Below are 20,657 nucleotides of genomic sequence, written 5' to 3'. Positions count from 1 at the left end.
ACCAACTTAAAATAGAGGTATTGTTTCTTAGCCTACCTGAGCACATTTTTCTTTAAAATAAAAAAAAAACCAGTATGCACTCAGAATAATGTATGCATTGAGTTAGCCAAACTGGCTTGAACTCTGCTTGTGACCATTTCTATACCTCCAGACAGTGACGCCAATAACACACAGAGCTCCGGCAAAAGACGGGAAGAAAAGGAGAAAAATAAACACAGTGGTCATCTGAGAAGCTCTCCAGGCTCTGCGAGGTGGGATGCAGTTCATCATTAAGCTCACCTATAGACCAAGAACAATATTTTAGTTATGCAGGTAGGAAGACTCCCTGATTCATGACAACCTCTCTGGCAGTTTAGCACTGTCATCACTTTTTCTTGCTTGTCATGTCTATGGCTTTAAGGGGAACAGGCCCCATGGTATGCACCCCAGCTTAGCGAGAGGAACATACAAGTGTTGTACAACACAGATCATTACTACCAGACAACAGCAATGACCTCACCACTGGCTAATGTATACAAACAGTAGACTTGTGCACATGGACCAAAAACTATTCAGATAAATGTTTTGTTTTTGGTCCATTTGTTTCTGGACAACAACTTTCAATTCCAGTCCTATCAGTTTGGATGAAATTTGCTTTTCTGATTTAGAAACAAAATTTTTTTCATTCACTCTCTCACTCCCATTCCTACTCTCTCTCATACTCTCTCTCAATGTGGGGATGAGGTTGTCCCTGTGGTGTGCGCCAAGGCTCCATTCTGCTGCAGAAGTTTACCAGGACGCCAGGTTAACAAAGCAGAAAGAGAAGAGAGAAGAACAAGAGGAGGCAAGGCATAAAGGGGAGCAGTGGAAAAGGAGACAGGGAAGCAGTTAACAGAGAAGGTAGAGAGACATGAAGCATGAGAGAGTGAAAGAGTGAGGGGAAAAAACAATGAAATACAAACAAAAATTCAGAGCTCTCTGCTTTGTTTTTGGGGTCCCTTTTTGGGGATTCATACAAATGAATTGGCAAATTTCAATGAATGAATGCAGCAATCTAACAATGGAGAGACACCTTATTGCATGTATTGTTTGTACTATTGTGACAGAAAAAAGGGGGTAACTGCCAAATTTTTTTAAAGTGCACCACCGCAGGATGATCGTTATGCTTCTCCATTAAATAAAACATTCTTACCCTTTTCACGTAAAATATTATGAATAGCTTTAAAATCTGGATTATCGGAAGTAACGGAGAGAAGAAAATTCCAATCCTATATTTAAAAAACAAAACAAAAAACAGAGAAAACATTTATTTGTATCATTTTTATGGATTAAACTTCCTCCAAATATTGGAATTGAAGGCTACAACCAAATGCAAATGCTGAACTTTACTGCCCTCTACTGTGTATATTAAGGATGGTGTATTACAAGATAAGCCAAAGAACTACTTGATTTATAAGAGCAGAAGGTCTCAACTGTTTGGAACACTAACACCTTTTGTTTCACTCCGACAAGTGCTCACATGTCTTATTTGATACAATGCTTGTGATGGCAATTACCCAAATGTATACTGGTGGTCCAAAATATAAGTGAATGTAGCAGGTAGAAAGTGCTACTTTCAACTAATATTAGTTCTTGCAACATACATTTTCCAACTGTGTTCCTCATAAAAGGTCAACATTAGCTCTCCTAATCACCTCCTCTAGGATTGTTCTGAATCATAGAAGCAAAATGCTGCAGAAGTTGTATCAACATCAACAAATGGACAAACGTGTGAACATTGGCCAGAAGAAAACATCTTATGTGGTCACACAATTTGATCCAAAACAGTTGTTAATTTTTTGGGTACTTTTTAGAATAAATAACAGAGATAATATCTTGTACTGATTCAATTAAATGATTTATAAGGCAAAGTGCAACTAATTCTCTCCAACCCCAAATCATAATAAATACGCCCTAAATTATAATACATACCACCCAAGATTTCAAATGACCAAAAAGACAGGATTGTGGGTAAAGCAAAGGTGGCTATGGGTCCTTGTGATCCATTGATAGATATTGCTGAAATTGTGTAGGATGTTTCAAAGCAGAATGCTTCTACACATATTATTGTGGCTAGATATGGGATCCACTCGTATCTAGCAACTATTCTGAGCTCTTAGCACAGGGCAACAATAGGAGAGGAAAGAGGGAAAGGAAATTGTGGTTGTTTTTTCTAAACAGGGGCACATAAGGCACTATTTATTCAAATCAAAGGCACTGGGTCCATCTCCCTTTACTCACCATGCAAGTGTCTGACCGTATATCAAATCCAAGACATTCCTCGCTATATCAAATTCTGGTGTCCCCAGTTTTTTGCAACACCGAGTTCCAATTATTCTGAACAACGAAAAACAAATGCAAGTAAAAAAAAATTGTGAGTAAACATTTAAGGACATTACATAAGAGGTGCCTAAAGAGGTAACTAATAAAAAAACCCACATATTCACGCCACACTGAAACCCCAAACTTATTTTAATTCTTTGCCTTCTGGATAGTTTTATCCACATCCCAATAATTTGGGGTTCTTCTGTATTAGTCCTTAGCAATTACACCGACGATGCTTACCTTCTCACAAATTCTCCAAAGAATGAGCCTATCAAAGCAAATATGAAATCGATCACCACCAGACGATAAATATCTTGTCCCACGTATGATTCCCAGCACTAGGATTTAAAGTATAAGGGAAAAATACCATTACTAACGTATATTTATGCCTATATTGTGATCCGTGTTGTTGCTGATCCACTGCAGGTTTACCAAGCTACGTGTGGGTCCGGGGGATCCTATAATCGCTATGCTTCTATCAGAAGATCAGAAATTAATTCTAAACTAGATCATTGTTCAGAACTCAGAATCACATCTAAGAACGTACAACAGATTCCCATTCATAATTCAATGTGTGTTGGCTCTTCCTAATTCATAGTGAAGTCAAGGAGCATAAAGACATGTTCCTTTTTGAGAATACAGCCTCAGCTACACTTTGATGACCCCTGTCTACAGTAAAGATCTTGCAAACAACTATATGTTATTTCCGCTTTTTTGTGCCTGACAATGAGGATATTGAGAGAAGGATGCCTTGGTCACGTTAAAAGGCGTCATTCTAGGAGTTAAAAACCCAGCTGTAATTTCAAAAGAAATGTTCTTTCAGATGTTTCCGCATGCATAGACAAAAAGGACACCCTGACTTTTTCTCAGAGGGCATGCATGCTTTGTTTAGAATAATACAGGGACACGCAAGGAAAGGCCATAAAGGAAGTGCAGCTTGCCGTGTCCTTATAGTATGTCACAAAGTCCCCAAAAAACAAAAGGCCGTAGCGTGACAATCTTGTGGCACTTGCAGTCAGATGGGTTTTTTCTCTATCACAAACTTGCAGAGCGGGATTGGAAGTAGACGTTTGCGTTTCGACAACCAGAAATAGGTGGACTCCAATCTCAAGATATGATAGTCATACAGAACCCAGATTGTATGTAACTGGTATAGTACTTGTTTCATCTTATGAGCTCCCCTGTAGAAGTAAAACGATCGGGTACTTTAACCAGTAGCTATTAAAGCCAATGTCAATGGGGTGTATTATACCCATACCTGCCAACAGTCTCAAATTTATGAGCATAAAAATACTGCCTATGTGCATTACACCATGCACAGGCAGCATTGCGTTTTACGTCTAAAACGCTCCAAACCACCCAGTATCTGTACTGGGAATCCTAGCGCTCAATGCTGCATGGTCACGCAGTGTGTGCCCCCTACCCTTTGTCCCGGGATGCATTAAGGAAATGTTGGTGGGTATGGTTAAACCTTGCTTATGGAAAGCTTACCTTTCTATTCGACATTGCAACAGACTCGAGCCAGTAATAGCACAGAATCCCAATAATTGAAATTTTGAGGAATACATTCCTAGAAAACAAATATGGTGTCTGTTCATTTCCAGTGACTTGTTGGTGAATATATATGTATAACAGTAAAATGTACGGTAAAACAATAAACAGCCATTTAGAAGAAAGATGGGAAGATGGAGAATATGGATGGAAAGATGGACTACAAAGGTCTCATGAGGATTGATTTTCACTAGCAAGCGCATTTCAGCTCGAAACACGGATAGGCAAAGTACAAGGACACCAGTGGCAAGGTCTGTGGAGGTCAACAGAACATCATTAAATTGTCCACCACAGACCCCAGTAAATATCCGCCATGAGGAAGGTTGGTGCCTACCCCTGGTTCCAATAGCATATTTGCAATCCCCTCTGTCTCTGAACTTTATGGGGGTTCCATTTGCATGCAACTTTTATTTAGGATACTGAACAATAAAATGTAGGGTTTGGGTGAGTTATATTACCTTATGATCACCGTGTAGATGTGATGCCGGGGGTATTTAAATTTTTCTACCAGGTCAAACACTGCATATATGAGAGGCACTACGACGTTGATAAGGGCCACTATCACCGGAACCAGTAACGTTGCTGCTTGCTTCGTCAAATCCCCCACATTCTTAGACTGTAGAAGAAATTGCAATAGAACATAAAAACTAAAAGAAACATTAGATGTATCTGACAGATACCAAAAAAATCCAGTGATAATAGAACAAATTGCACCACTTTCCACGGTAGAGCGGATTAAAGTGTGGGGTAATGATTATGTTGACCAATAATGTGTGAAGCTTAAAAACTACAATGGGTCTGTTATGGTGATAAGACCACTGCTACATAATTGCGTTCCTAGAGCACTTGAAGCTAGGAACATAGTGCTTTAACCCAATAATCTCAAATCCTGAACTGTTCAGATGCTTTCCTTTAGTTTCAAAGTCTATACTTTTGTTGCAATGAAGTCCTCGTAGAGCTTGACCTTCGCATAAATAAGTCGCTAACCCATGATCCAACCTCCTTTTTAACACTATAAATCATCACATGCATTTCCCCTGACCTCTTTATTCGCCGGGTATTGGTTGACAAGGAATACCAGTTGAACAGCTCTTAACAATCATTCTAAGATGACTGAAACTTAAGCCTGCGGAGAGAAATCTCTCAACTGCTGGCTATTTTCAATGTGGTTCCGTATCATCTTTCAGATGTGTTTGTTTCTCATGTTGGGAAAACTGGCACCCAAAGCCCTATAATGGCTGTTTAAAGGGATATACACCATATTTGTAAAATGTTCATGTGATGACATCAGACATTTCTTAAAGACATGGATGCTACTTGCTGCCAGACGGCACTTTTTATGCAAACCATTCAGCAACATGTAAAACTGAAATACATCTGGCAGAAAACAGTCCATGCAGCAAATCTAAGCTTGGGCAATAAATTTAAATTTAGCTCGAATTCACAGAGGATAAGCAAATATATTACATAGGCCAATAACAGCTCGAATTAAATGATGTATTTTAAACAGGTGGGGAAGTGTGATCTAGCTATAGTGCTGCTTATGTTTCCGTATGTTAGGGTTACCCCCGGGCTACTATTTTATAAGATGAACTTCATCCTTGGGAAAATAATAAGTATACACAGAGAATACCTCTTCACCGGGGTGAAATGCAGTATTACTGGGAGAATACCTGCAAGGAATCCAGTTTGATGCAGAGGTAATATACACCTGCGCAGCAGCCAGCCGTAATTCCGGTGGACAGGAACCAAGCCGCCACGTGGATACCAATGCGACGCATCTTCTCTTTCAGAGTAAGCTCGAGTTTACCCATTAATTTTTCTGATACTGTTTCCTGTAATCACAAACAAATGCCTAAGCAAACTCTTACTTAGGAAAACCAAAATCACTTTTTTTCACTTAATTTCAAAGTGAGGGCTATGTGGCCTTATGCGGCCCCTCAGCAACAGCATTATGTGAGCGCTAGGAGCAAGTGTGAGTGCGTGTGTGTGTGCAATGAACACTGGAGGGGCACTTGGCTTTGCTTGTCCCTTAGGCCAAAAGGTGTCAACATTCCCTCTTACAGAAAGACAACTGGGAGATACATTTTGAAATGTTTTACTTTTTAGTGGTTAATGATTACTCAGCTTCCTGCAGTGGGGAAAATCCTTATCTGCTAATGAGGTATTATACGCAAGTCTTAACTCACACATTCCATTCATTTGGCTTAAAGTACCGTACACATCCAATAAATACCGTTGCTAATTATCAATAAGCCATCAATTTCATGGAATTTTTATAATTATATGACAAAACTAGAACGACAATGTTGGGCAAAAAGGAACAGTGGAAATAATACAATTACTACAGAATGAGATCTCTATTATTTTTCTATATCTTTGGTGCAGGTCACAAAGTGCGCTTGTTTGGAAGGTGTGTATCAGTAGATCACAGAGCTCCGCAGTGATGTAATTACCAACACTGTGTTCTTGAACTGCAGGAAATATGTTTTTATGAATAGTTTGGCCTTCATACCTAATCCTTATATTACTGTAATAATCTATCATCAGGTCATAAAGTCACCATGGAGTAGCTTTCGCTTTACCACTAGCACCCAAAACAAACATTATTTAATGGAAGTAAATACCCTATAAATGGCCATCAACAAAGCGACCCTGATACTGGATGACAAGAGGCTGCCAATGATGTAAGTGCGGCTAACGGCTGGATATGAGGGGCTGCACAATGCTATTTTATGCTCATGCAGTGGACACACACTGGGGCACATAATCTGTGAATGGGAGTATGGAGTGATGTTGGCCAGTGGCACGCCATCTGCATGTGTATGTAAAATAGTCTTGATAAAGCCTTGCCCCAAAACAACACCCCTAAGCAACCCCCTTAAATGTCAAATGTATTGGGGTATTTCATTAGAGCACCAACCAGATCCCCATTGCACATCCTCACGTCGTGGCCAGACCCTCCATATAAAATCATTCATGTACACAAGAATTGTTTTCCAAATCTACTTTACTGGAACTCCAGTAACCGCCACTGGTTAACCACAATAGCTATGAATATTATTTCGGTACACTCCGTGTTATGTATAAGGTCATATAAAATGAACCATGCTCCAGGAACGAAAACAAAGGGGTTTCTGTTAATCTGGAGATGAAGTAAACATGTGTAAGTTTAGAAAGTCTTAGTAACAGGCTGCTACCTAGAAGCCTCCACTGAAATTAAATGCTGAATAACTGTCAGGCAGAAAGACTGGTTTCTAAATAGTTCGAGGCATTTATCATATATCATGTCTTTCTTACTGGAGTAGATAAGGTGTTGAAACCATTGTCATATTTGTGTTGTATAAGGCCAGTATATATATATATAAATACAGTACGGCACTAGATTCAAGTATGATAATATTAAAGGTTTCACAAAGTCAACATGTACCAGGAAGTTCACTTTATATTTACTTTACCTTTATTTGTGTGCTAAGGTGCCTTCTCTTAAGCTTCACTGCTTTTTCATTTGTAATGCTGAAATCCCAACTACAAAGAAGTTTGGCTGCGTTTCCAGAGAAGGAAGCAGGATTAATAAAGTTATCTCGAAACGACTTTGCCATACTAAAAAAAGGAGAATATAACAAATGATGTCATAAACACCTTCATTAAATAAATCTACCAGTTACATATTATATATTGGTTAATTTTAACATACCTATTAATGTATACCCATTGCAAGCCTTCTATGTGCTTCAAATTACACAGTGAGTGGCCTGGCATTTGTAATAATAATAATAATTATGATAATAATAATAAAATGCTTGTTTATCAATGCTTAATGCACATTTCAAAAATACTTTTAGAGATTTCAGAGCTTTAAATAACTTGGAATTCATAAGAGCAGTAATTCACCAATAGTAAGACTTTGTAGACATAGCATGCATTTTTCTCTTCCAAAGCTACATTACCTGTAAAGCAAGATAAAAAAGCAGGTTGCCAGATATAATCCAATGGTAAATATATATGCCAGTTGCATATTATATGGAGCAAGGTTTTCATGTTTTCTGATGGTCTGGTTTGTATAATATCCATAGTACAAAACTGTATCTTCAAAATAGCCCTGGAAAGGAAAATGATGCATTTCATTAGCTGTCTTGCCCTTGTATAGCTGAATCCATACATACAGATTATAATCTACACAATCGCATTTACATTATTTGTTGTATGATGATCAAATGGCCAAAATGGAAATTATTTAAAGGTACGTTTGTAAAACAAATATCTTCCCCTTGATATTTCTATCTCATCCCATGGTCTTCTCCTAAAAAAATAATCTCATTTGATGCTAGATAAAACTTGTGCACTTTATCTAACTCAGCATATTAAGTACCTGCACTGTATATTATAGGCTCATATATCTTATATCCTAGTAATATATAGTATATTAGGAAATATAACAGTAATAGATTTATGAGGATGTGTAAATTATATTTATTCATAGTAATTAAATACTTTTTCATTTTTTTTACTGATATTTCTAACTGGCTCTTGACAAAAGTTATAAAAAAGTTATAATTACATTTGTATCCATGGCAGCACTACTAACCAAAGGTATAAAAGCTATCAATATCCACAGATGATGAAAGGCTGGACAAATGGGTTTGGGTAATTAGTTAACCTTGTAAATATATAGTTTTACTTACAGCTCCTGTAAGCAGCTCCAGCCCAGAAAAGGTTAAGTTGTTCGGACTCATATCAAAGAATTGAGGAATTGTTATGAAACTGAAGTTGACTACAAATGAGAAGATGTTAAAAGCCAACAGCCACCTGAGGAAGATGAAATAGGAGAGAATACTTGTTCCAAACTTCCCCTCTATGACTTTAAGGGTGCTGTGCCAAAGTTTGAATGCAGTGCTAACATCTGACACAAACTGCTTCAGTCTTCGGAAGGACTAGAGTCAAAAAGTAAAGAAAAAACGTTTAGAACAATGTAAGAGGTTTGTATGTGGTACTTTCAGTTTTTGAGGATATTGAACATTTATGTTATTGCAGACATTTACTTCTGCTGTGAAATACATGATGCTCATAAAAAAAACACCCCCTTTAATCCATTTAAATACCCTCAATCTGTCTGAACATGGGTCCTGGGTTCCATGAGCAGATCCCTCCGTCGCTTCTCCCTACGAGTCAACATGTTAGGAAGGACATTGTCTCCACACATAAGTACTTCTAAAGACCAGGAAAAGGAAGAGGCGCAGATTTAAACGAGACCTTTAGGAACAGGGATCACATGGTGAGTAAAAAAGATGGACCCCCTTGGACTAAAGGCTAGTTGCAGCTGTACCCTTTACAAAAGTTGAACTTGATCTCGTGCTTGTCTAGGAGAGTTATTGATGAAGGTATTACAGGTATGTATTCATTAACTCTTAACAATAACATGGTGTAACACAGGCCAGGAGAGCTATTGATCCAAAAAACCTGTTTAGCTGGAAAGTATTTGGGCGATAATCACACTGACATTTCCTCTTCTTTGTGCTTCAGTTTAAAGTATGACCCTAGGAAGTCTATCCACTACCAACCACTTTCTGTGGCCCTCCCATGGCCTTCGATGCAGCTGCATTTGCTGGGTGGCCCTGTGCACTGGGAATACGTTGCCCATAGACACTAACCTTCTTATTATAGTCTGATTAGAAAAAAGGAATTTTTGTGGCCTTGCTATTTCTGGGCTCTTTGGCCAAACCATGCCTTTTCTGTACTCCCCTGTTTCAATTATTTAACCAATTCCTCACAAGATGATAAAATACTCACCTTCTTAATACTATAAGTACATCCAGCACAGCAGTTTTGGGATGATTTAAATGATTTCTGTTTCATCTTGATTACATTATTCCTGTATTAGACCAAGGATGAATAAATGAAAATAAGATCTGCCTATGACATAGTCATACCAAAGTACCTACTAACAATGTCTTTTGTTAGATGTTTTACACAATACATTGTACCTGAAGGTCTGAAATATATTTTAACTTGACACCAACTCCAAATAGGCATATGTAATTTGGGTTAAATTTATATGTTGTGAAATCATAAGAACACTACAGCTTTTTGTATCTGATACAAGAACAACTTGAAATAAATAAACTATGACCGATTATATGTTACGTTTCCTAATGGTGTTTATGTCATGTGTTTTCATGTTACTGTTCGCTTCATATATTGCCAGGTTCAATTCTGTTACATTTTTATTCTTCTTCACTCTACTGAATATGGGCCTCTATGAATAAAATGTAATAATAATATCAATTTTTTCCTGATTAATTTATAGACATGCAATGCAGCCAGCTACACTAACACAATGTATTTCAAAGCATGTAATATAGTTTCTTAACTGTACCTGAGGCCTCTTTTTTCATTTAGAGACTTCGGAAGCTTCTGAATTTCTTTGCAAATATCAGCCTCAGACATTTCTGAAAGTTTTCCAACTAGCTTTTCATTCTCTGTTTGAGTAGATACAAGTACAAAATTCTTAGAATCAAAACAAATTAAGTGTTACCAACAAAAATGACATAAAACTGAGGATTTTGAGAAACCGTTGAAATGTAATGCAAACTTGGTATATTTCCTTTATTAACACTGGAGCTCCCCATATAAAACTCTTTGGAGGTAACTCGTATATGGAAAATGGTTAAAGCATATGCAGAAAACTGAGCAAGGTATGATCACAAAGTGCAACATAAATGGAAGTAGGTAGCATAGAATTTTAGCTGCTCTTCCTTAAACACACATTCACTCACACGCACACTCATTCACACACACACACTAACTGGTGTTCTAGGTGCACTCCAAATGATTCAGACCTTTTAAACTGGGCTTATTTAGTACATGTTGTTTTAGATAAAACTAAAGTACTGACGTCAATGGATTATATGCAGGGCATTCATTTACATGCTTTTTTTTATAATAGATGTTCACTGATACATGGAAGATTGGGCCTCAGTTCCCCTGTAGTTATAGCTCACCTTGTATGTAGTTAGACGCTGTTTGGTTTCCAAGGGAAGTTTCAGGCCTGGCAATAAGAGACGGTGTCAGTATTTGCATTGGAACGGATGATTGCCTCTTGGATCGTCTTCGTACATTAGTGTCTAAGAAAAACAAATATGATTATCTATATGTCTAGTAGTAGTAATTATTTTCTATAACAACAAAAGGTTACAAACTCAATTTATACATATTTTTTGTAAATCTTTTTGTTGAATGCTTGATAGGTCTTGTGATCAAATCCAATCTTACATCCCCTCAACACAATAAATTATTGTGCATTATTTTTACCTTTAAATCATCTATAAAGCAATACTTTAGGAACAAAAGGGAAACTAGAATGCATTACTATATGCTTTGTCTTCAAATAAGCTATGTAACTATGTAACTACAATTCAAAATTTAAGGCTATGATGAAAAATAATAGCAGACATATAATATACATGAGGTGTTATGCAATATTGCTAGATTATTCATAAAAACATGTACCTGCTTCTGATATATCACTTGCTGTGTCCATGTACGGGAACCTTCCCTGGAAGGTTTGGTCCGGGTAATATGGTTCTGATTCATGTTGAAAGGCAGGATTAACTAGAACAAAATTGTGATTGAGAATAGATATTTTAAGTACATAATGGCACATACTTGAACTAGTGTTTAAAAATGTATAACATTTATTCTCAGCAATGGAAACATCTTGCACTGAATAAAACCTCCCTCATTTGACCTGTACATACTGGAGATTCATAGGAACCAAAGGCCACAACTGTCCATAGATGGCTTTCTATGCTCTGGTCACTAAAGATTAGGCATTTACCATAGTGATGATGTAAGAACTGTAAACTTTATATAACTAACCCACCACCCCATTCACTGTTATCCACATAGCAAGACAACAGAATTTAAACCTTGTGAGTTCCTACTATGCAAGAAATGGTCCAAATGCTGTTGCCAGCAGGTCAAATCTTGAATCTAGACGAGAGTTGCAATGACCACCAAATATACCCTTAATGTATGGAAGTGGGACTGGCACATGGCCAGGGCACGACAGAAGCATCCGCAACACATAAGAGGTCTACGTCTACACTGACACGCTAAACGTAATAAAAGACATGAAATGGCCGTGTTCATTGTAAAATCTTTTAGCCATCTATTACCCTGTCCATGATGAGACAATACCAAATGTTATAAGAAAAGGTATTATTTTACTTACTATGTCCACCGTAGTCATCACTTATTGGATTGGAGTATCTCGGTAATTGTTGGTTATAATCAAACTCTGGCTGCACCGAGTTCATTGGCAGGAATCGTTGAGCCCGTGGCCTTTCCTGTGCTCTGCCTGGATAACCAACATGATCTTCATCATCATCATCTTCATGATCACCATATGGGTTATGATGGAAAGATGAGTGTTTTCTTAAAGATGGTCTGCTACATTGTGTACAAAACATGGAAATAAGCTTGTGAGGCATCAAAGCAGCTCTAAGCAGATGAGTGGTGGAGCCAGGCTCCAAGGGCAAATTGCACTGTGGGGCACTTTAGGGGCACACAGATTTGCCTGCTTCAAGTGCACTAATGTTCTGTTAAATTTTGAATGTAACCCCTTCAGAGGTAGAGGGCTGTGGCGCACATTAATGGTAATATGCTACATCTCTCTCAGGCAGTGTGAGGGCCACCCGGGGCCCTGATCAGTCAACTGCCATCCTTTCACCTTTTCTTACAGGAAGCAGGACCCAACTTCCTCCCTCCCGGAGAGTTCCCAGGTACGCATACCACGTATCTTCCTCAGGACATACAGCTCATGCATTATTAAGCAGAATTTGCATTTGAAACTTTCTGTATGTTATAATGGTCGCGTGCCCTGTTTTTGTGCTAGAATACTTAATACTGACATATATTAAGGTAATGGTACGGACATACCCTCTGTCCAGTTCCAGCGTCTCAGAGTCATGGTAGGCAGCATTACTAATACCGTCATTGTAAATGGAAGCCATGATGAGAGAGCCTATTTCTCTGTACTGTACTCGGAACTTCACTGCTTCAGAAGATCCTTCTTCATGCTATAATGATATTATAACAAATCATGCAAACAAATGACAGTTTATATTCCTTAGGCAATTTGCATATAACTAGTGCATGACTGGTGAAGCCCTTCCTAAACTTTACAAATGTTTCCCCATTCTGTGAGTTTTAGTGAGAATGTCAGGTTTCAGCTTGCTTGTGTTATTACAAGAGGACAAACTTAGGATATCCGTCTAATCTTAGTGACAAGAATAGCCCCAAAACCAAAATACAAGGTGAACTTGCTTTACACAAAAGAATCAAAAACTCATGATGTTTCAACTCTTTTTATTTTAAACCTTTATGAGCCTCACCAACAGAGGACAGTTGGTCCACATCTGAACTCACCATTACAGTTCGGGTGAACCCCAAGAGATTCCCAAAAGGAGAAGATGCATGTGGCTAGCTCAACTGTGAACAGAACGTGTTTTACGAGCCTACTGTTTGTCACGGCCATTACAAAGGGCAGTCTTCTTGTCTCCATTTCCGCCTGTGAGAAGCTCTTTGGGTTCTCTTAGTATAGCGATGACTCCAGATGCGGGCCCCTTTGCCCATGTGTACCACAATGTTTATCAACCACTCCCCACTGATGATGCCTACAAAGGCTGAAGAATATTATCTTGTGCTAATAGGGACTTTTCCTCAAGTAACTTAATATACGGGCTCACCTGAGCAGAAATGCCTTGTCTAGCAAGATCTTGTCTGTTCTGCTTAGCTTTCAATAAGTTCATAACCAGAGCGTAATACTGATTAGATCACCTAGCATACAATAACCATATTAGTCTGACAGGAGCAGACCAGAACCAGAACGCAATCCAACTTTTTTTGGTACAAGAAAACCAAGATTTAAGACAAATGTCACAGCGCACATAAACTTCATCAGTGTTGTTGGTATTCATTTGGCCACAAGCGAGCAAGTAGAGCCCTGTCTGGACTAAAAGCTGTACAAACTTTCACTACACTTATTAAGTGTAGAATTCCCCAAATAGATGTTTTGAGGAGAAGGGATTCAGGTGTCTGAATTAAAGTTACCAACAATTAGAAAATATGTTAGAAATACAGAAATAACAAAAGGAAAATATCATTTTACTTATAATATATAATCTACTGAAAGTAACTCATCAAGGGAAATGTCTGCTTCAGAAAAATAAAAATAATATATAAAATCTTAGTTTAGTATATTAGTTATTATGAAATAGTCTTTTTTAAGATAAATGATTACCTAATTTTTTCCTGAGACTGAAATGTAATATAATATATACGTTAATCCTACAAAAAATAAAAAGAAAACATGTTTTATTGGTCTGCTTTGAAATTAAGCGACTGGGCCACTAATGGTTGTAACAAAAAGAAAACAAAAAGACAATTAAAACCAAAAAATATTTCTAGCGATAAAGTAAAATTGTGGTTAACTAACCTACCTACTATTATCCATTATTAGTCTACTTTGTTTATTTTTTTATACAGTTTTCGTTTTGTATATAGTTTTTCTACTTAGTTTGTTACATTTATTAGAGATAGACTCTTTCTTTTACAATAGAAGGAAAATGTAATCTTCAATCAAAACGGATTTTTGTTTTATTTTTTGGGGGGTAGGAGTTGGTCACTTAAGTTGACTCTCAATAAAATGTTGTTTAGTAGGTCCAACTGATCTGCACACGTTTTGTTTAATTAATAAGTTCCTAAGGTGTATGGTATGACTTATGCCTAATTATTTTGAATACAATCCTACGCAACTCTATATATAAACCCCAGGGCACATATCTACTAAGACCAGGAAGTCTGAAGGAAAAGCTGTTTTATTTGAACACATACTATGCATACAATCTAGATTATTTGGTGAGTTCATACTCAGATATGCATGCCAATATTTGCTCAAACTCCATGGCATTATTGGCAGAGATATGCGCTGTTAACAAATGTAGCTGGTTGGTCGTGTGTTATTCAGAAAACCAGAAAAATTCCATTTTATGTTTGAATTTGGGGCGTAATTTAGTTTTTTGTGTGCTTAACTAAGAATAGAGCCTCGATTTACAAAGGGGTTTACTTAAACCAAGTATTAGAACGACAACACAGGGAGAGATTTGTAATGGAGTTGTAAGCCGGAATTTCTGTCAAAGTGACAAAAATTGGCATTTCGACACGTTATGACACTAAACTCGGACATATTTAGCAGCTTAGCAACACATGGTCCAACCTGCTAAGCCATTTTTGGTTAAAAGTGGCAAAATTAAGTTATAAAAAAATGAAACTATCAGAAATCACCTGGCAGTATTACAACTCAGATCCAAATGTTGAAGTCTCCTTTACACATTGGAATCTGGCGGTTGTACGAATGGGTTGCATTGCAGGCAGCCGACCTGCCCTTGTTTTACAAATCCGATCACTGTATTCCATTAAAAAAACAATATTTTGAAACATCCACTATGCAGTAATATTTAAGGTTTTTTTGTTAAATAAAAAAAAAATCTGTTGTCTTAGCTGTCTTAGACAGCTATGACTCGCCCTGGGATTATCCTTGGACCAACTAAGGATCAAATTCAGGCTGACAGCAGATACTTGAGGGAATCCTATCTTCCTCACATATGTTTTCCCTACTCAGGATTTAGATGCCACTGGAAACAATCAGCTTGGAAGAACTTTTTTTGCTCTGTAATGGCACAAGTAAATTAAAACTTGGGACAAACTTTAGGGTACCCTGCTCTACTTTGTGTCCCCGTGGGAACCAACAACCCCATGCGTATGTTTTGGCAACCACACGCTACGGATAAGGCTTCCCTTATGCATGAAAGATTTGCATCACATTTTGGTCCTGGACTGCCCGTGTGGACAGGATCAGACTGATATGTCAATGGAGATTTTTGTAATGTGACAGGTAAATTAAAACTTTGGACAAACTATAGGGTGGGGTATTAAGCAGCTTTCCATCCTCAAGTGAGTTACTCTCAACCTTTTTTGTATGCGATTTCACACTTTTGTGATCTTTTGGAGCCCACTCCAAGTGTAAAGGTGAGTCCAGATATGGATCTTCTGACTCACTTATGCTGAGGGGGGATACTAACTGCACCCTGCTGATAAGGCCTATGAAGTAAAATGTACAATTCAGATTGTTGGTTCTCTTCTGCAGAGAAAGGTTCCATTCCATTCTGGTGGGTAGGTTCAGATTGATTTGTCAATGGGGATTTTTCTTCTATAATGGCACAGAAACCTAAAACATTCTTGAGCAGGGATGTGCCATGGGGTAAGCGATTAAGTGTCCTCAGTTGAGTTGTTCGCAAACTTTTTTTGTATGTGACTCCTCTATAGTTAATTAGGAACATTAAAGGAAACAGGATATGTGTGTGGGCTTTTTTCTGGAGTTCCGATGTATAACGATGCCAGAAAGGCAAACCTTAAATGGGACAATGTCTCCAACAGAAGCCTTAAACAAGGAAATAACCTTGAATTATTCTGGTCTACTAAGGTTTTTCCCCTGAGATTCTTCTGTGCCGTACCATGGCAACAACCTTTGTATGTTATATTCCCCAAAACGTTACTGAGGAACTACCTGTTTATGTACGTTCTCTAATGCGAGAGTCTCATGGACGGAAATTCCAGCTCAAATAACATAACAAGATCCTAAGGATTGTGTTACAACTTCCAACATGATGTTGGTCGATACTGTCATAAAAAATTTAGAAAAAGTTTCCTAAAATAACGTAAAAATTAAGTATTAAGAATATGTCACGTTTTAGTGCACCTGTGCCATTATAGAAGAAAAATTGACATATCAGTCTGATCGTGCCCACACGGGCAGTCCAGGACCAAAACGTGATGCAAATCTCCTGCGCATAAGGGAACCAACAACCCTAGATGAAAATAACTTCAAAACTAAGTATTGGATGAAAGTTTGTAAAAATGTCATATTTCAATATTAACATGTTTTTTCTTGTATTCATAAACTCTGTGCCACTATACGTAACTGCAAATATTTCATTTGAATACACTGACGCTACTATTAATATTGGTTTACGCAATTTGAATATTGTAAAGGCCAATAAAATAGTAGAACGGGAAATGCATTTCCTTAAAATTGTTCTAAATAAAAATAAACTGCAATAACTAAACATTAAAAAAAAATAAAATTAAAAAAAAAAAATATATATATATATATATACATATAAATTATATATTTATATATATATAGTTAGTTGTAGAGGCTAAAGATTGCCAGTAACTGGTTTGGCCAAGCATTATTTCTTCTGTGTCTCGCTTCATTGGTACTGAATTACGGTATAGAATACAAGCATGGGAAACCCGTTCTAGACAAAGAATTTTAAAATGTATATGTCCTAATATGACTTTTGCTAAAAATACCATACCAAGAAATGTCAGATATGCCATATGAACGCACCGGGTACTAATAACAGGAAACAAAATACATTATTAAAATGATTGTTGAAGCCTTGATAAAAATTACGGTACTTCTATATTCCAAATTCTTCTTATCGTTCCCTGCAAGTTAACTCTTTGTAACCTATAATGCCTTCTGTGTTCTCCGCATGCCACTATTCAATGCTTACATTTTATTTGGTCTCAAGTACTTAGTGAGATAACTCACATCAACCCAAACCAGCAATTAAAGGTGCTGTCACACTTAGACAACACATTATTTGTACTCTAGTATATTCATATATAAGACAATAATATAATAAGTTAAGTTTAACACATACACCTTTTATTGTTTCCTTTAAAATCTGAATCACAAAAAACAAAGGTGAAATATTCCAAAAACATATTTCACGCCCAGATCCCAATATATTTTTGAAGGGGGGGACACTTGCAACTTATTTATTTATTTAATAGCATTTTGGGAGCTATCGTAGATCCCATATATCCCAGATCTTACCATCACTAGTGGTATAGGGTGAACTGCTCGGGGACAAAGGAAACTATTATACTTTTATATATACCCAATCGGAATCATGGTCCAAATACGGATATGAATTTGGTTGGGTCGGACGACACTCATGTGGCCTCTCTCTCTCCTTTGTATCCCATGGGAGCCCACAATATGCCTCTAGGAGACCCTCCTTGTATAGTCGAGTGTCTCTATATTTCGTCTTATTATTGTTTTGTTCTTTCTACTCTTCTATCTCTGGGGTTGGCAGTTCCTTGACCCCACCAGTCAACTCCAAACAGATTTCCATGGTGTTCGCTGAGCTGGTCCTGGAGCTGAGTGGCGGTAAGCAAATCGTGTGTCGGCCAAACACAGATCCTTCGTGGAAAATAGCTGGTGGAACTGGGGGGATGGTGGATGAAAGAAAGGGCAAAGGGATATGGGGGACTCCGTAGACCCCTTTAAAGTGCATATGGTGGTTGGCGTCTCCCTTTATAGACCATTGTCTGAAACAAATATTCCACTGACTGCTATGGTGATAAAACCACGTTTACTGCTTTGCATCAGAATCTCTTATACGTCACCCCAAAAAGATTGGTAATACAAAGACTTTGAAAAACGACACAATATGATTTTGCATAATATGCAAACTGATCTGATGACATTTTATTATGGGATATTAAAGTTTAATGAGCCGTATCTATTTCACGAACTGTATTCTACGATTGCAAATGAATAGGACGTGTAAATGATACGCGCCCTTGGAGAGCGGTGTCCACGACAACCATTACCAGGGATTGATTGCAGTCTCTTTGGGAAAGTTTTTAGGTAGGTCATCGCTTTAACCCCTTCACTGATTACTCCTACCAAGTGAAAGAACGTTTCCCCGTCAGGTATCACGATGCATGCAAGGACTGAGGCATATGGACCCAAGTACTAGGGACATTGCGTATGTTTTCATCCCTAGTCATGGGATATGTGTAGTATGATATAATGATTTACTTAAATCATTTAGTTATATCATGGGTAGTACAATAAAGATGATTATTTTCTTCTCTCTGCATCGATATTGAGAAAGAACAAGATGAGAATCATGTATGGAATTTCATTGAAAGGTAATGGATTCTCTCAACGCAATAATTGTATTAATTTCATGCAATAATTCTATATTATGGGTATTTAAAACTGCACTAACATAGTATAAGAATAAATATAAAAATCCTTTATGGAAATATATTATTGTTACTTATTTATACTAATCTATTGTATTTGTTTTATCATTTTAATGGAATAAACACATTTCTATGGTAACTCATTGTGACCTAAGTAACCATTAATAGGATCAAGGATTCAAAATGGCAGGCAAACTGGCAAAGCATCATGGGAAATGCAATGCGAAACGGCTCAAGAGCCAATGAAGTAGAGGGACGACATTCTAAATTCGGAACGTTCTAGAAAGAACTGAAAAAACGTATTTATTTCACTAAACATTATTTGTTTTATGTTTGATACGTTCCGCAGACACTGAATGTTTTCAGTTGGTGGATCCTGTAACACAACCTGTCTAGAAAAACCTTCCCGCAGAAATACAATTCCCAGGAATCCAATAAAATGTTACAAAACATGAAACAAAATTAATCAGATTACTTCTCCAGCAAAGGGACAAAGAAACGGAATGGAGACTTTAGGTTGATTTAAGATCATGATTCATTGTGTCAGCAACCTGAGTAAAGGATTTTATTACCTGCATGCAGTTTATTTACTGACCCAAAAGTTCAAGGGTCCAGGGAGGATCGGCACAGCAGCAAATCCCTTATCACTAATCTAAATTCAGGGTTTCTCAAGCGCAGCCAATAGGCCAGCAAGTCTCCTTCCAGGACTATGTGTGTGTGTGTGTGTGTGTGTGTGTGTGTGTATGTGTGTATTTGTGTGTGTATACGAGCGATAGTATGTATGCGTGAGGGAGAGTGGATGTACATGTATGTATGAGTGTCTTCATGTAAGTATGCAATATGTAGGTGCCTGTATTTATATAAGTATGAGAGGGAATGTCTTTACATTAATGTACGCGTGCCACCACAGCATGGCTATAGCCTTCAGAATGTTTTCTGTAGCCACAATGTCAGCCACCAGTCCAATTGAGGGGTGGGCTCGGGAAGAACATTGGATTTAATGCCCCATAAGCAAAAATGACTTCCACAATCCTTGTCAGGGGCAATGAGGTCTTGGTATGGACACTTTGTCTATCCCTGGTAGTCATAGTCATCTGTGCAAAGATTAAAGAAAGTGTGGTGTATGCTTAATATACTCTAGAGAATTAATTGCAAAAAAAAGGATTCCTCAAAAATGCCAGGATTTTATTCCGAGATTTCTCTTTACTTTCTGTCAAGCATTTAGGGAAAAGGCGCAAGCGACTCCTCTTAACGCATTTCTATTTCTGCTTCCCTGTGGATCGTGTGCTGAAACAACACAGGTGTGGATAAAACTCCCGTTCTATCAGCATAACGCAGGTGCTCAGCCCACCGATTACTGCAGGCAGTGCCGCTGTGCCCCAAGATAGCGACAACGGTGTCATAATTCTACACTTACACCTTTTCTGCCTTTAAATCCTTAATTCTTAATGGGTTTATACAATAAATGTGACTATTTCAACACTATCACTATGGTGTAGAAACGTAAAATGTCTAATCCCTTACTGTATTAGTCTCTACCACTTCTACTGGGAAGCTGCGCCACTTATCTACCACTCTCACAGTAAAGTAAATCATCCTTATGACATATCTAAACCTCTGATCCTCTAGTT

General features: G+C 37.6%; 1 protein-coding gene across 1 annotated transcript in view; it reads right to left on the bottom strand.

Annotated features, from left to right (window-relative positions):
* Positions 1-20,657, bottom strand: part of LOC149277494 (transmembrane channel-like protein 5) — a 28,545-nt gene that overhangs the window by 3,465 nt on the left and 4,423 nt on the right. Inside the window, exons 2-17 of the mRNA XM_089502838.1 lie at positions 12,835-12,974; positions 12,128-12,345; positions 11,404-11,505; positions 10,896-11,018; positions 10,271-10,373; positions 9,685-9,766; positions 8,580-8,828; positions 7,845-7,996; positions 7,353-7,497; positions 5,568-5,729; positions 4,353-4,510; positions 3,835-3,913; positions 2,584-2,681; positions 2,260-2,355; positions 1,172-1,247; positions 146-279 (exon numbers count right to left, since the gene is read on the bottom strand). Of these exons, the coding sequence (XP_089358964.1) occupies positions 146-279; positions 1,172-1,247; positions 2,260-2,355; positions 2,584-2,681; positions 3,835-3,913; positions 4,353-4,510; positions 5,568-5,729; positions 7,353-7,497; positions 7,845-7,996; positions 8,580-8,828; positions 9,685-9,766; positions 10,271-10,373; positions 10,896-11,018; positions 11,404-11,505; positions 12,128-12,345; positions 12,835-12,974 (2,117 nt within the window). The remainder of the gene's footprint in view (positions 1-145; positions 280-1,171; positions 1,248-2,259; positions 2,356-2,583; positions 2,682-3,834; positions 3,914-4,352; positions 4,511-5,567; positions 5,730-7,352; positions 7,498-7,844; positions 7,997-8,579; positions 8,829-9,684; positions 9,767-10,270; positions 10,374-10,895; positions 11,019-11,403; positions 11,506-12,127; positions 12,346-12,834; positions 12,975-20,657) is intronic.

Source organism: Sceloporus occidentalis, unplaced genomic scaffold (genome assembly GCF_023333645.1).
Source record: "Sceloporus occidentalis isolate IW3139 unplaced genomic scaffold, rSceOcc1.0.p SCAF_213, whole genome shotgun sequence".
Lineage (NCBI taxonomy): Eukaryota > Metazoa > Chordata > Lepidosauria > Squamata > Phrynosomatidae > Sceloporus > Sceloporus occidentalis.
This window is presented reverse-complemented; position numbering and strand designations above follow the sequence as displayed.